A 12,858-nucleotide genomic window follows, 5' to 3' on the forward strand; every position below is an offset into this window, starting at 1 on the left:
CTTGCAGCTCTCCTCTCCTCGCAGGTCCATGCCCGGGGCCTGAAGCTGGGCATTTATGGTGACCTGGGCACCCTCACCTGCGGGGGCTACCCGGGCACCACGCTGGACCTCGTGGAGCAGGACGCCCAGACCTTTGCGGAGTGGGGTGTGGACATGCTGAAGCTGGATGGGTGCTACTCGTCGGGAGAGGAGCAGGCGGAGGGTAAAGGCTCCCTGGCGGACTGGTATTTCTCCCCTCGCTGCTTTGGTCGGGGTGGCTGGCCGTCCGCGGGAATGCTTGGCCAGCCAGTTCTTCCCTCGCGTCTCCTGTTGCAGCTCGTGGGCAAAGAGGAGGGAGTTGGGTGCCCTAGCGCTGGTGTGAGGCAGGAGGGCAGGCTGGCCCGGGGTTCCCCCTGTCCGGGGGGCCAGCTGCCCCCTTCACCAGTTGTCATCTTCTCTCCCTAAGGCTACCCAGAAATGGCGAGGGCTTTGAATGCCACAGGCCGCCCCATCGTCTACTCCTGCAGCTGGCCAGCGTATCAGGGGGGGCTGCCCCCCAAGGTGAGGGTTGTCCCATCCAGTGGCTGTTTCCCCGTGTCCCCTGTGCCCCGAGGGAGCTCTCCTTGGAGCTGCAGGAGCCGGGTGCGACACCCCACTTATCGCTCTGCCCTGGGTAGGATGGGGCTGCAGGTCCTCAGAGGGTTTGTGGCCTCCCTGCCAGGCATCTGGGGACACTTGGGGTTCCCAGCAGGGCTAGGTGATGGGAGTCTGGGGGGAGAAGGCCCTGGGGCGTGCCCCTTTCCACCCCACTCAGCTGGTGTGGGGTTGATGCTGACAGTCTGTTCTTCTGAGACGGGTCCTGTCTGGTTTAAGTGCCCGAAATAGGATGTTCCTCCTAGTAATGTTTCTTGAGAATTGACCGCATTTATTTATTTCCTCTTCCACCTTCTGAGTCAATCCCGAGCTGCCCTCATTCTTGCAGCCGATCGTATTCCCCCACGGCCTCTGTGATTGTTTTGCCAGACATCCTATCGTACTGGGATGTGCCCAGTCACATCGGGATAGGACTCCGTCCTCCTTCCTTACATGATGTTGCCCTTCTCCAGATCCCTCTGCCTTTCACACACGTTCTGGATGCTGCAGCTCCCCACCGTACAGACTGGGTCCTTTCTCCCTCCTGCCTCACCCTGTGCTCCTCTCCAGGTGAACTACACCATCCTGGCAGAGGTCTGCAACCTGTGGCGTAACTACGACGACATCCAGGACTCCTGGGACAGCGTACTGTCCATCCTGGACTGGTTCTCCGCAAACCAGGATGTGCTGCAGCCGGCAGCTGGCCCTGGCCACTGGAATGACCCGGACATGGTACGGCTGGGTGGTGGGTGCACTTGACCCTGGCTGGGGATGGGGGATCTCCAGGGATCCCCTTCGAGGGGCAGCGCAGAGGAAGAGCGCCGGGAGCAGGAGCCCTCTTGCTGCAAAGAAGCAAAGCTCGTGTTGCCCTTGGCTAAGTTGTGGTTGCAATGAGCCCTTCGCTGCTCGAGTGTACCTGTCCAGGTGTCCTTGTCCTTCCCTGCGCAGCCTGGGCAGGGAGAGCGGTGAAGGGAAGGCTGTCAGTGAGTGCATTTGAACTTGTGCTGATGGCTCAGTACCTGGCAGGGGTGGGATCTCCTGGCAGTGGTAGGCTCCTCGAGAGGAAGCAAAAGTGTGCGTTTCCCATGCGTGCTCCCTCCCTGCAGGCTGCAGCATCACCAGGGGTGACAAGCAGACAAGTTTCTAACCCTTTTCTGCCTCTCCCATCTTTTTTCACCTTCTCCTCTCCAGCTCGTCATTGGAAACTTTGGCCTTAGCTACGAGCAGTCACGCTCCCAAATGGCCTTGTGGACAGTGATGGCAGCTCCGCTCCTCATGTCCACGGATCTCCGCACCATCTCCCCGAGCGCCAAGGAGATCCTACAAAACCGCCTGATGATCCAGATCAACCAGGACCCCCTGGGAATCCAGGGGCGCAGGATTGTCAAGGTTAGGGGGAAGGTGGATGTGTTTGGGAGAGCAGACGGGAGCAGCATGGGGCATCACAGTAAGGAGGGAGAGGGAAGCGATGCAGAGAAACATGAGCAGGAGAGCTGGGAACCTGCTGGTGTCGCAGCCTGGCAGGGCAAGGTCAGAAGTTACGGGCCAGGGCTGGTCCCAGCAGCTCTGCCTCACCCACCCATCCCCACCTCCAGGAGAAATCCCACATCGAGGTGTTCCTGCGCCCGCTGTCCCAGGCTGCCAGCGCCCTCGTCTTCTTCAGCCGGAGGACAGACACGCCCTTCGTCTACACTACCAGCCTGGCCAAGCTGCACTTCCCCGAGGACGCCGTGTACGAGGTGAGCCCCACTGGCACGCTGCATAGCGGGGCAGTCCCACAGCACCTGGATCCCGCTCTTTTCAGCTCCCTCCTTTGACACCCTGTGGGAAGGACTCCCACTGCCTGCCTCGGGGATGAAGGGACAGCCACCCACTGGGTCACCCTCCCATGCCAGGTCCCACCATGCCATTGTCAGTGACCACGGCTGGACCTCAAGGAGAAAGGTCTGTGGAAATCCTGGTAGCCACCATCTCTCTCTTCCAGGTACAAGACGTGTACAGCGGGAAGATCACCAGTGGCTTAAAGACGGGAGACAGCTTTTCGGTCGTTATTAACCCCTCGGGGGTGGTGATGTGGTACCTCTATCCCATGGCGCTCCCGGCGCAGCCCTGGCGCCTTGTCAGACAGCAAGCCCCCCGCGAGGGTGTCCGCCCGGTCCTCCTGTGACGAGGCTCAGCGGATGGGGTGTGGGTCAGTGCCGGGGTGAGCTGCGAGACCCTGGGGCACGTGGCTCTTCGCTGCACAAGTGCCTTTCGTTGGCGTGCCCAACAGCGCCGGGGAGCGACTCTTCCTCTGCTACCAGCTCAATGATGTCTACTCAGTCTGCGTAAAGCAGGAATTCTTCTTCCCCACCTCCTAAGGGTGTGCAAAGCATAACTCCTCGGTGATTGCAATCGCTCTTGAGATCCTCCTGTGGAAGATGCCGTGCAAGCAGAGCCCAGCCACCGCTGGAGTTTGTCAGCTCTGACACCTGAGCACTTCACTGCGTCGAGCTGGGTACCACTGACTGCTGCCGGGGCTGTTTAAACTGTACCTGTAGAAAGGCTTGGGATGCTTCAGTATCTTCTAGGGTAGTGACCTCCCCCATGTGTGATGGCGTCAGCCTCCAGGATCAGACCTGGTCACCTTTCCTTTGCTATAATCAACTAGGCTTAGACTAAAGGGCTGTCTGTAGGGCTGCACCCTTCCCGCGTACCCTCCCCGGGACCAAGAGCTCCTGGAGGCGTGTCGGTCCTGTGCAAGAGGCTTTGCTTGCTGGCCTGCTCCTGCTGCCAGGTCCCTGGATGCCAGCACTACTACAGCCTAGCACGCGTGCTAGCGTTGTATTAAAGCCCCTCTGGGATCAGTTTATGGCAGAGTGGAGCAAAAAAACAACCTCTATTGGCCGTGCGCAACCCCAGCAGCCCTGCTGTGGTACAGCACCAAAAACTGCAGAGCCATCAGGAAGATGCCAATGCTCGGTTGAGGTTGTCTTTCAAGTTGGGAGATGGTCCCAGGTGCCTGCCATCCTGTTCTTGCTCCAGCAGAAAATTCCTACTAAAAGGGGGCTCAGGCGCTCCTCCAGCAGGCTGAACACTCAGGGTTTCTCAGGGAAAGGCTCGTCCTTCTCCCAAGGACAGCTACATCCACAGCTCCATCCTGAGGAGGAGCCTGCACTAATAAACAAAGCGTGCAGCAGGACAGGCTCTAAAGCCCTCAACTGCTTCGCCTTCGTACAGCGCACATCCGATGGAGGAGTTTCAGGCGAGACACGGCCTGCCCCAACTGCCCTGGAGAGGGGCGCAGCATTTGTGAAGATTGCCTCTTCAGATTGCAGCCCAGGGAGACCGACACAAGATTAAGCCTCAGACTGGGGAAATACCACATTTTAGATGAAGAAAAAGTTTCCCCTTTCTGTGCAGATGCTGGAGGGTTCCTGGTCATCCACCCACTCTGATTCCTGCAGGACCAAATGGCCGATTCTGGCCACTTCCAGAAACTTCCTCGGAGCGCAGCAGCACGATACCGAACACGATGCTTGCAGTGCTAACGAGAAAGCACGAGTGCACTTCACGTCTGTATACAGGAGCTGGCTTTGTTCTGGGGAGTGACGGAGACCAATTAATTGAAATAAAGGGGAAGCAGGTCACAGGCTCTCTGTTTCATGTTTATTCAGTGTTGCTAGCTATAGCCACTTGGTTCATCACCTCAAAACAGGAAAAACCATGCCAAGAAAGAGAACTGGCTTCCTGTTAGCGACTGGACTGATGCAGAGTAGGAAATGGCATTCCAGTAATTACATCGTGTAAAGGGAAACATTTTCCACTCCACCGTTAAGTGCCATTTTCCTTTACACATATTTATTTTTCCCTCACTGGAAAAAAAACTTGGTAGCAAGGAGTTCCTTTTAAAGACAGGCCTTCCCTCTGGCAGTGAATGTAGATGGGAGAGGTGCTACACAGAGGTACAGCCGTAGTGAGGAGCAGGGTGGTGACACAGCTCCCACGAAATGCGGTGTTGTGCCTGCCCTGAGGACAGGAACACGTGCCAGTTCTGGATATCTGGGCGAGAGCAAAGGCACAAACCAGCCTTCCACCCTCCCCAGGCACCAAGAGGATGAGCCCCACCTTCTTTTCTCCCCCCCCGTTACTTGATTCCAGATCCAGCTTAGCGGTGCACCAGAGAGAGAGGAGGGCTGGCCCGCAGCTGACCCGAGAGAAGAGCAGTGGCTGTCGTTTGTTCCAGCCTTCCGCGCAGTAGGCAGGAACGGAGGTCACCACACCACATAACAGTGAACAGGCAGCTAAAGGTATCAACACTCCTGTATTAAAGTGCAATTCAAAAAGTTACAAACATTCATGGTTTGGTTTTTTTTTTTTTAAAAAAATACAGAGTTATTAGAGTATCTCTAACTCAGCCTTAAAAGGTGTTTATAGATAAGGAAATTTACTTCCACCCATGCAGGGCTGCTTTAGGAATTCACACTTGCAAGTCGTGCAAGCCTGGCTTACAGGAGAGCCCTGGCACACATGGAAGGAAGAGGGAAAACACTCCTTCCCCTTCCCTGTGAGGGCAGGAAGGCTGCAGGAGGGAGTACAATCACCCATATGTAAAGGGGTCTCCACCAGACCAGAGAGACTCTTCAGAGCAGGTTTAATGTCACGAGGTCCTACAGAAGAAGGAGAGGTTGTGGCCAAGTGTTAGGAACATCCACACCAGACAGCGGTTCCCAGCTGAGAGAGGGCACTGCACCCCTAAGCAACCCAGCTCCTGTGTCACAGCACCTGCCCTCCCATGCTGCTCAGATGTGGGCACACATGCGGGGGCTGTAGCGGCCCAAGGAAGAGACGAAGGCCGGTTTTCCCCCACGGAGCCAACAGGCAACACAAGCTTGCTCAGCCGAAGGAGCCAGGGTTGCGGGCCCCACCTCCTGACAAGGCTAGTGCCACATCATCTTCCTAATGTAAGGCATTTTGCTCCAAGGCAAGCAGCCTCCTGTGCAGTGCTTGACTCCTTTACGCTTGAAGAACAGCTGCTTGACACGAGATCATTGTGCAGATCTGGGACCTGCTTCTAGGCGAGGGAAAGGAAGACTGATTTGCACGCCTGCCAGGATCCGCTCACCGCCCTGCAGCACACCTTTGTTTGCTTTTCTATTCGATGCCTACAAAGGCAGGCTGGCCACGGCCCATCCCCTTCCCTCTTGCACAGCCAAATGCCTCAATGTCTCTTGGGATGCACTTCCCAAGTTTGTCACACCATGGCAAGTTAGTCCAGGACATGAAACACACGCTTCCAGCACGACCCAGGATTTCCAGAGTCCCATCTCACGCCGAGCCGTGTCAGCATTTAAGGAAATTTAACACCTTTCTGGGGCACCCAAGGGTCTATGCAAGGAACCTCATGGCTCTCTATACCTTTCCCCTTGGATGGTGCTTCAGAAGAAGTCAAAATTTTGGCATTCCAAGTAGTTTTACTCCAAGATCCCAGAGCCTTCATATTTTAGTCCTAGATTAGTGATGTGGTCTACTGATAGTTTAAGATGTCCATCTCTCTCCTCAAGCCAATGGCAGAGCAAAAGGTTAGTGCTTCGACCCCATGAGATAAAGCAAATAAGCAGGAGAGTGCTCTTGTTCCGCCTTGTATTGCCACTGACCTAAGTTTAAGGAGGGCAGGTGCTCAGCTGCCCAGCGCTACAAATACTGTGTATATACAAAGAGACCTAGAGATACGCTAACTCGAGCAGTAGTAACAGCCAAGTTGTCTTCAGGGAGAGAGAGTGTGGGAGGCTGGTTGCGATTCCCTTCTGTTAGTTGTTCTTCTTATCCTCAGGAGGTGTGTAAGGAGGCGGCTGATCCTGGAAGGAGATACAGCAGAGTCAACAACCCTGCTCGTTTTATGACAAGCTCTTCCTAGGTGTTCCCAGGCCTGGCTTACACGAAATGACTGCTCTTCAGTGAGCTACAGACAGAGCCAGGTGCTCTGTTTTAAGCTGTCATTTCATCACACCATTCCTCTCTAGGATCAGTTATGCTCCAGGATATATGCTGCCTCCCATAACGTTCCTAGCAAAGGTCCCCTCAAAACCAGGTAACAAACGGTCTGTTGCAAATAGACCGTTTAATCTGTTTCAATCACCATCCTCCCTTCACTTCCAGGGCTCTGGCTCTGCTGATGTTCATAGCTCTGACCCAGCAGACAGCAAGCCCCCAGTCTGAGGGCCAGCTTTGCTGCTCCCTCGGTCTCCAGCCCACCGCAGAGCCACGTGAGGCACAGGCGGACTGGCTGTCACGTACCAGGTGTAGGCTACAGCCTACCTACTGGCTGCCACTGACTGAACAGCAAGAGACCTCCCCATCTCCATGCAGCCCAGGAAAAAAAAATAATTAAAGAGAAACCCACATGCTCTCATCCTTAAGCGACCTGCTCTTCTTTAACTCTCCCCGCTTTCAGGTCCAACGGAAGCGGAGAGCTCTGTGTGTTCTCTGTGCCCATGCAGATTTGTTACGCCTTTAAGCTAAGACCAATACCGAACGGCTGTTACTGGATGAATCGCAACGCCCTCCTCCTTTCCTGACTGTGGATTTAACAAGCCTTCTTCATGGGACCAACAACCACGCCTCCCTCCCAGGAAAACGCATACCTTCGGTGCACATTCAATGGAAAGGCACGCTAGACTTTGCTAGGAAAGCAAACCACTGTCTCTACTAGTGACAGAAGAGGGAGCAGGGACACGCAGACCACAGGCGCGCTACTCACCATGGGCATGTACACATTGTGTGGGTTGGCAGGGTTGTAATAGGCACTGGAAGCGGCTTCCATGGCCTTACTGTCCCCTAGAAAGGAAAGAAGCCATCTTACATGCCTTGGGCAGTGGCCCAAGCCCCAGAGCCTTCTCCCTGGCCGCAGCTCTTTTGAGGAGGTCACAAAGGTCCAAAGAGCCAACAGGAACTGCAGCAGCCTGGGTTTGAGCTCCGAGCAGGTCAGGAAAGCTGCAAGCTGGCTAGACCTGACCACAAGCTGAGCGGCTGCCCCCACACTTTGTTATCTCAAATAATAAAGACAACTTTGAGCTCCTGCAAGAACAACAGCTTCCCCACCCCACCACCCACAGCCCAAGCCCCCCTTTTGTGCCTGGACCCTGGCAGCACCCCCCCAGTCCCATTTACCTGGCATCCCTGGGCCCACCCAGGCTGGAGGAGCTGAGGGGGCCGAGGGTCCTGCAGGAGATGGCCCGGAGTAGGGGGGAGGAGGTGGCACATACACGGGGTTCATGTTTGGAAGCGGTGGGTAAATACCTGAAAAAGATGACATCGGATCGATGCTTTGGACCATGGCAATGGGACAGAGGGGAAGGGAGCTCCCAGGCCCAGCAGCACATCAGCTCTGGACAAAGAGCAGTGGTGAGGGAAGCTCAGCAGGCTTGGCAGGGATGCAGACAGCAGGGATGTGACATTTTGCTAATGCCCGTCATGCCAGCAGGCAACAATTCTCTGCCAAGCAGCAGCACAACTTACAAACCACATTTTCACCTCCTATCCAGCTGCAGCTATAGAGACACACCAGTGCGATCAACAGCACGCAACAGATTTTTGCAACGACAAGGATCCTTGACAAAGACAAAATTACAGTAACCCTCCCTGTACCATTCTGATTTCTTTACAACTAACACCAAACACACCCTGCTAGTCATCGTGACACAACTTCCAAACCTGGAGTCTGGGCGTACGGATATCCCATGGGCTGTGGAGCAGGTCCATAGGCATTCATTGGCGGTGGTGTATAAGGATACGGTCCGTTTGGTGGTGGAGGAGCAGCATAGCCCCCCGGCGCAGGTGAATAACCCCCAGGAGCAGGCGGGGCGGGTGCATACCCTCCGGGCACAGGTGTATAGCCATAGCCAGGGTTCTGGAGAGGAACGCCACTAGAAGCTAAGGAGTACACATTTAGTAAGCCAGACATCCTTTTGTTACAACTAAATATATAATAAGAATAGAAGGAAAAATAGTCCTGTCCATGCAGCACCATTTCCCTTCGTCTAAATTCACTACACAGTCCTGGCATAGTACTGGGCTTGAAAAGCATTAGTGTCCTCGCTGTGAGTTCACAGGGTGCTAAAGGAAAGCAGCTGCAAAAATACTAGCTATCAGGTACCAGTCCCATCACAGACCTCCCACTCCTGGAAGAAAAGACCATTCTAAAGCAAGTATCAGTAGGGTGGTTTTTTCTTCTTTTTATCCTTTCTTATCAGAAAAAAAAATGTACATTTTTAAATGCACATTTCTTTAAAAAGGACACTTTGCTATCAGGGTTTAAAAAAAAAAAAAGTACATTTTTCCCCCATCTGAAAGTTTTAAACAGAAGTTATTTTTTATAATTTATTTTCCCCCCTCTCCAAATGCGCACGTTAACTTCCCCCATCTTACTCCACTATCACAGAACTAAGCTGAGGGTAGGTAAGTGAATCAATTTTTCACCATCACATATTTCAACTTTATTCCAGGAGGAATAAGGTTGCGTAGAAAAATGCGGTCCACCTCAGAAGCACAAACCCCAGAATATTCTGACTGCACAATGCACGAAGATGAAATAAAGAAAAAGGATTGGAAGGGAAAACAAAAACTCCCCTGGAAAGAGAAAAAAATACATTGCTGTGGAAGAGCGCATAGGGTACCCTTCTTCCCATGGAGTTCAAAAAGAGCACGACTCTCTAACTAGCTCAGCCAGCCGTGGGGGAACCGCAGGCTCTGAAGATCCCGTACCATTAGAGGCAGCTTTGAACATCAACTGTCCAAACTCAATGGCTCCTCCACTGTTGAAAGTCAGTTTAAATGTCCCCTGCCCTTCCCAGCCACCTAGGGGAGAGAGAGTTAGAATTAAAACAGACTGTTAACCTCCTCAGTAGCAGTCAACACAGCAAAACACTTAATACTCCAATTATTTTTTTTAATTCTTTATTTCAGAAGTATTTTGCGTCCTATTGCCAGGAGGAAAGAGTCGTGGCGTTGCTATCAGATGTCCCCCAAACCGGCATCTCAAGAAGATAAGGAATTTATTTCTCTACCCTTTAAAAGACAATCCTCACTATAGTTACATAGAAGCAGCCTGCTCTAGATACTAAGTTGTTTTGTTCTTTTCTGAAAGGTTTAATAGAACCTAATAATGAACACAGTGTAAAGAAAGAACACTTAATTCACGGAGGGTTTTAATTGAAAGTCCTCAAATGAAGTTTTAATGCTGACCACAGTCGACTCAGATCAGGATCTGCAACTCAAGCTAGGATTTAAATCAAATGCAACATTTTTAATCTCTTTGACCCACAGAAGCTCAGACAGATTATAAATGCTTAGATACAACAGCAATTTTTCTGAAAAATTGCAAGTAGGCGATGATATTGCAAGATAAGTAAGAGCACTTTGTTTTGTAGGGGCTTTTTTGGTAGGGTTTTTTGGGGCGTGCTTCAGTTTTTTGGTCTTTTTAGAAAAAAGATGTCATTTAAATAAAAGATTTCATAAAATAAGATTTATCTTCCTTGTCTAACAAGAAAGTGAACAAAAGTAGAGATAGTTTCTCAGGGACAAAGTAGAAATAAAGCATAGAAACGTAACAAAACAATCCACCACGGATAAAGTCATCCCCTTGGAGACTCACCTCTTTAAAACCACTGTCTCAATATGACTTCAGCCAGAAAAAGTGGGCTGATCCACAATCCCCAGAGGACTCAGTCACTTTAAAGCATTGTTACCAACAGAAAGGAAAAACATAAGCTCTCCAGATGTCATCAAAATGCACCTAAACTAATGCCAGGGCTGAAGACGGAAGAAATTTGAACCAGAAGCCTTGTTTTTAATCCCTGTTTGTCTTCTGCAATTCCTTATGTTTGGTCACGACATTGGCTGTCTTACCACAGTTTCATCGTCAAATTAGGAACGAAGCTAAATTAATGATATACAGCAGCCTCCAAGATGCACGCAAATGTACCTGAGTCGGTAAGTGGCTACCGACCTCCAGAAAACAAAAGCGGTTGCTAATTCTGTCGATACCAATGACTGGTGACTTGGTCACTTACCCACCCACCCGCCCAGGTCAAAGACAGGAGAAAATAAGCACATGCAGAAAGCGAGTAAACACGAGATACACAGCAAGATCGAAGTTACAGGATTAAACAAAAGTGATCCTGTGAAAGGCAGTTACGAGCTTTGGGGGCAGAAAGTGACACAGCAGCAGTGCCTTAAAGTTCAGAAGACACAAGTGACCTCAGCGGGGACATGCTAGCCATACTGCCACAGCTACTCTGTCCGTCCTTCCTGTGCACGTAAGTCTGATGTTCAGCACAAAAGGACTTGTGACACTTGGGAAGAGTTCAGTCTACAAAGCACTGGCACATACCTCCTGCCTCGGCCTGAATCTGTCCTTTGATGTAATTGGCAGAAAAAACAGGCTGCTCGATTGAGCATCCTTTCACCAAATAAAACGGCATCATGAAAGACTGCATAGGATCCTTGCCCTTTGACACAAAGATCATCTGCAAGACAGGAGGGAACGCCTCTGAATTACTTCGATTAGATATAAAGGGTGGTCACAGAGTTCTAGTTGTAGAAGCATCCAAAACTCCTGGTATGAGTATGCATTGTGCTATCTCACAGCTTTAACACTGCGGGATCCTAAACAGATTTGATGGCACATGGCTCATTTGCCTGAAGCATGTACGTTGCAAAATAATATACCACTTAAAACACTCATGCACATTCACAGAGTTTTATTGTTCTGGTTTTTAAGGATAAGCTATGACGACAGTTTCCAGAGAAAGTAATACTGACTGACACATTATATGAAGTGTGTTCTCTGGACAGTGATTTCCAGGACTGCATGTGCCTTTGTAAGGAACTGGGATTGTGACACAGGCACAAACTATCCTATTTCCATCTTCCCTTCTCCCACCTCTCTCCACCCTTTTCTCAGTGGTTCCTCCCATAACAAAAATCACTTCTTTTATCACCAATGAGGTTTCTGGTCTAACATCTACAAGATCCCTTGAGAAAGAAGCAGCCCTGCTGGCATCGGACTTACCCTGTAAGGGGTGAGATACAGCATCCCTTTCTTGGTGCCTTTGAAGGCTTCAGGCTTGCCCGTCACGTCACTGAAGGAGAGCTCCACATCTTTACACTGTTTGAGAACACTACAGGAGGAAATTGGACAAATTGGAGAGACAAACTCAGCAACAGCTCTGACACACACACCCATCACACAGGGAGGGGGACAGCACACTGGACACTCTGGATATTATCCCAAAAGACTCGGTTCTGATGTAGCCCTGCCGTTTTTCCTTTGAAGGGAAAGGGACGATTCACGCAGAGCGGAAGAATTCATCCTCTCACCTGTGACAACCCCTGCTCGCCCTCTACAAAGGGAAGCTTCAAATGACAGTTTCTCTTTGTCTTCAAAACCACCAGGCTGAGGAATTCCTCTCTCCGCATGAGAAGAGCCTCAGCCCAAAGGTCAGGGCACAGAAAGGGCTGAGGTGTCTGACCCACCCCCTTGAAGCCAAGGTATCATCTCAGAGCAAGCCTCTCTCTCCAAAGCCATGCTCAAATCCAGGACTGGCCACCGCACAGGAAAGCAGCACTGCTGTAACACCGCACCCGCTGTGCAAACTGAGGAAGCTGCTTCACTAATTCCCTGACTGCTGACCCTGCTTCACTTGGTTTAAGTAGATATTTGCAATAAACAGCACCATGCTAAGGAACAAAACGAGGCGCCAGTAATGGCAGCAATAAGGTTATTATTGTTGGATACGTACGGAAACATTAGCTAAGTCTGCTAATGACACAAAGCCAGATGAGAACTGTGAAGACTGCAGGGTCAAAGGTATGGAGGTGACTGAAAAATTAAATATATTTTCAGGAAAAATGAAACAGTCAACTTGGGAAAGTATGTCACTGAATCTACAGGGCAGATCCTAAACGTATTACTCAGTAAGAAAATTTGCAGAATAAACAAAAGAGCCTTGGGGGTGACAAGCTGGCAGCATGTTACAATGGCAGAAGAATCCGAGGCATTTTATGGTTCAAGAGCATGGAAAAAGAAAACACAAAACCCTAACCCAAGCCAAGCCTGAAGAGGCCGGATCTAAAGTAATCCTTATGTATTCCGATCAGCGTAGTGGAGAAGCCAGATCAAGTCAGGAGTCAGGAAGTTGCAAAACTGTTGGGGGAAGGGAGGAATCAGCAGGGCCACCACATGGGAAAACAACCAAAAGCCCTGAG

General features: G+C 51.2%; 2 protein-coding genes across 2 annotated transcripts; one reads left to right on the forward strand and one right to left on the reverse strand.

Moving 5' to 3' along the window:
- Positions 1–9: 9 nt before the first annotated feature.
- Positions 10–2,779, forward strand: NAGA (N-acetylgalactosaminidase, alpha-; the record flags this gene model as incomplete). Its single annotated transcript, XM_009701819.1, has 6 exons — positions 10–202; positions 446–540; positions 1,183–1,344; positions 1,804–2,001; positions 2,208–2,351; positions 2,597–2,779. Coding segments are annotated over 6 exons (975 nt in total), but the record flags the coding sequence as incomplete, so codon positions are not given.
- Positions 2,780–6,401: 3,622 nt separating this feature from the next.
- Positions 6,402–11,836, reverse strand: WBP2NL (WBP2 N-terminal like). Its single transcript, XM_009701818.1, has 7 exons — positions 11,663–11,836; positions 10,982–11,117; positions 9,355–9,447; positions 8,305–8,523; positions 7,762–7,890; positions 7,352–7,428; positions 6,402–6,449 (listed from the first exon to the last, which is right to left on the reverse strand). Exons 1-7 carry the CDS (start codon positions 11,834–11,836, stop codon positions 6,402–6,404), a joined length of 876 nt encoding a protein of 291 aa, XP_009700120.1.
- Between the last annotated feature and the right edge of the window lie 1,022 nt (positions 11,837–12,858).

Source organism: Cariama cristata, unplaced genomic scaffold (genome assembly GCF_000690535.1).
Source record: "Cariama cristata isolate BGI_N322 unplaced genomic scaffold, ASM69053v1 scaffold38416, whole genome shotgun sequence".
NCBI classification, from domain to species: Eukaryota; Metazoa; Chordata; class Aves; order Cariamiformes; family Cariamidae; genus Cariama; species Cariama cristata.

Excerpts from the sequence above, each read along its gene's own strand:
- WBP2NL (XM_009701818.1), bottom strand. The coding sequence starts at position 11,836 with ATGGGTGTGTGTGTCAGAGCTGTTGCTGAGTTTGTCTCTCCAATTTGT. Across the intron at positions 7,429-7,761 it reads GGTGGGCCCAGGGATGCCAG|GGGACAGTAAGGCCATGGAA; the intron begins GTAAATGGGACT and ends TTTCCTTTCTAG. Across the intron at positions 6,450-7,351 it reads ACAATGTGTACATGCCCATG|GATCAGCCGCCTCCTTACAC; the intron begins GTGAGTAGCGCG and ends ATCTCCTTCCAG.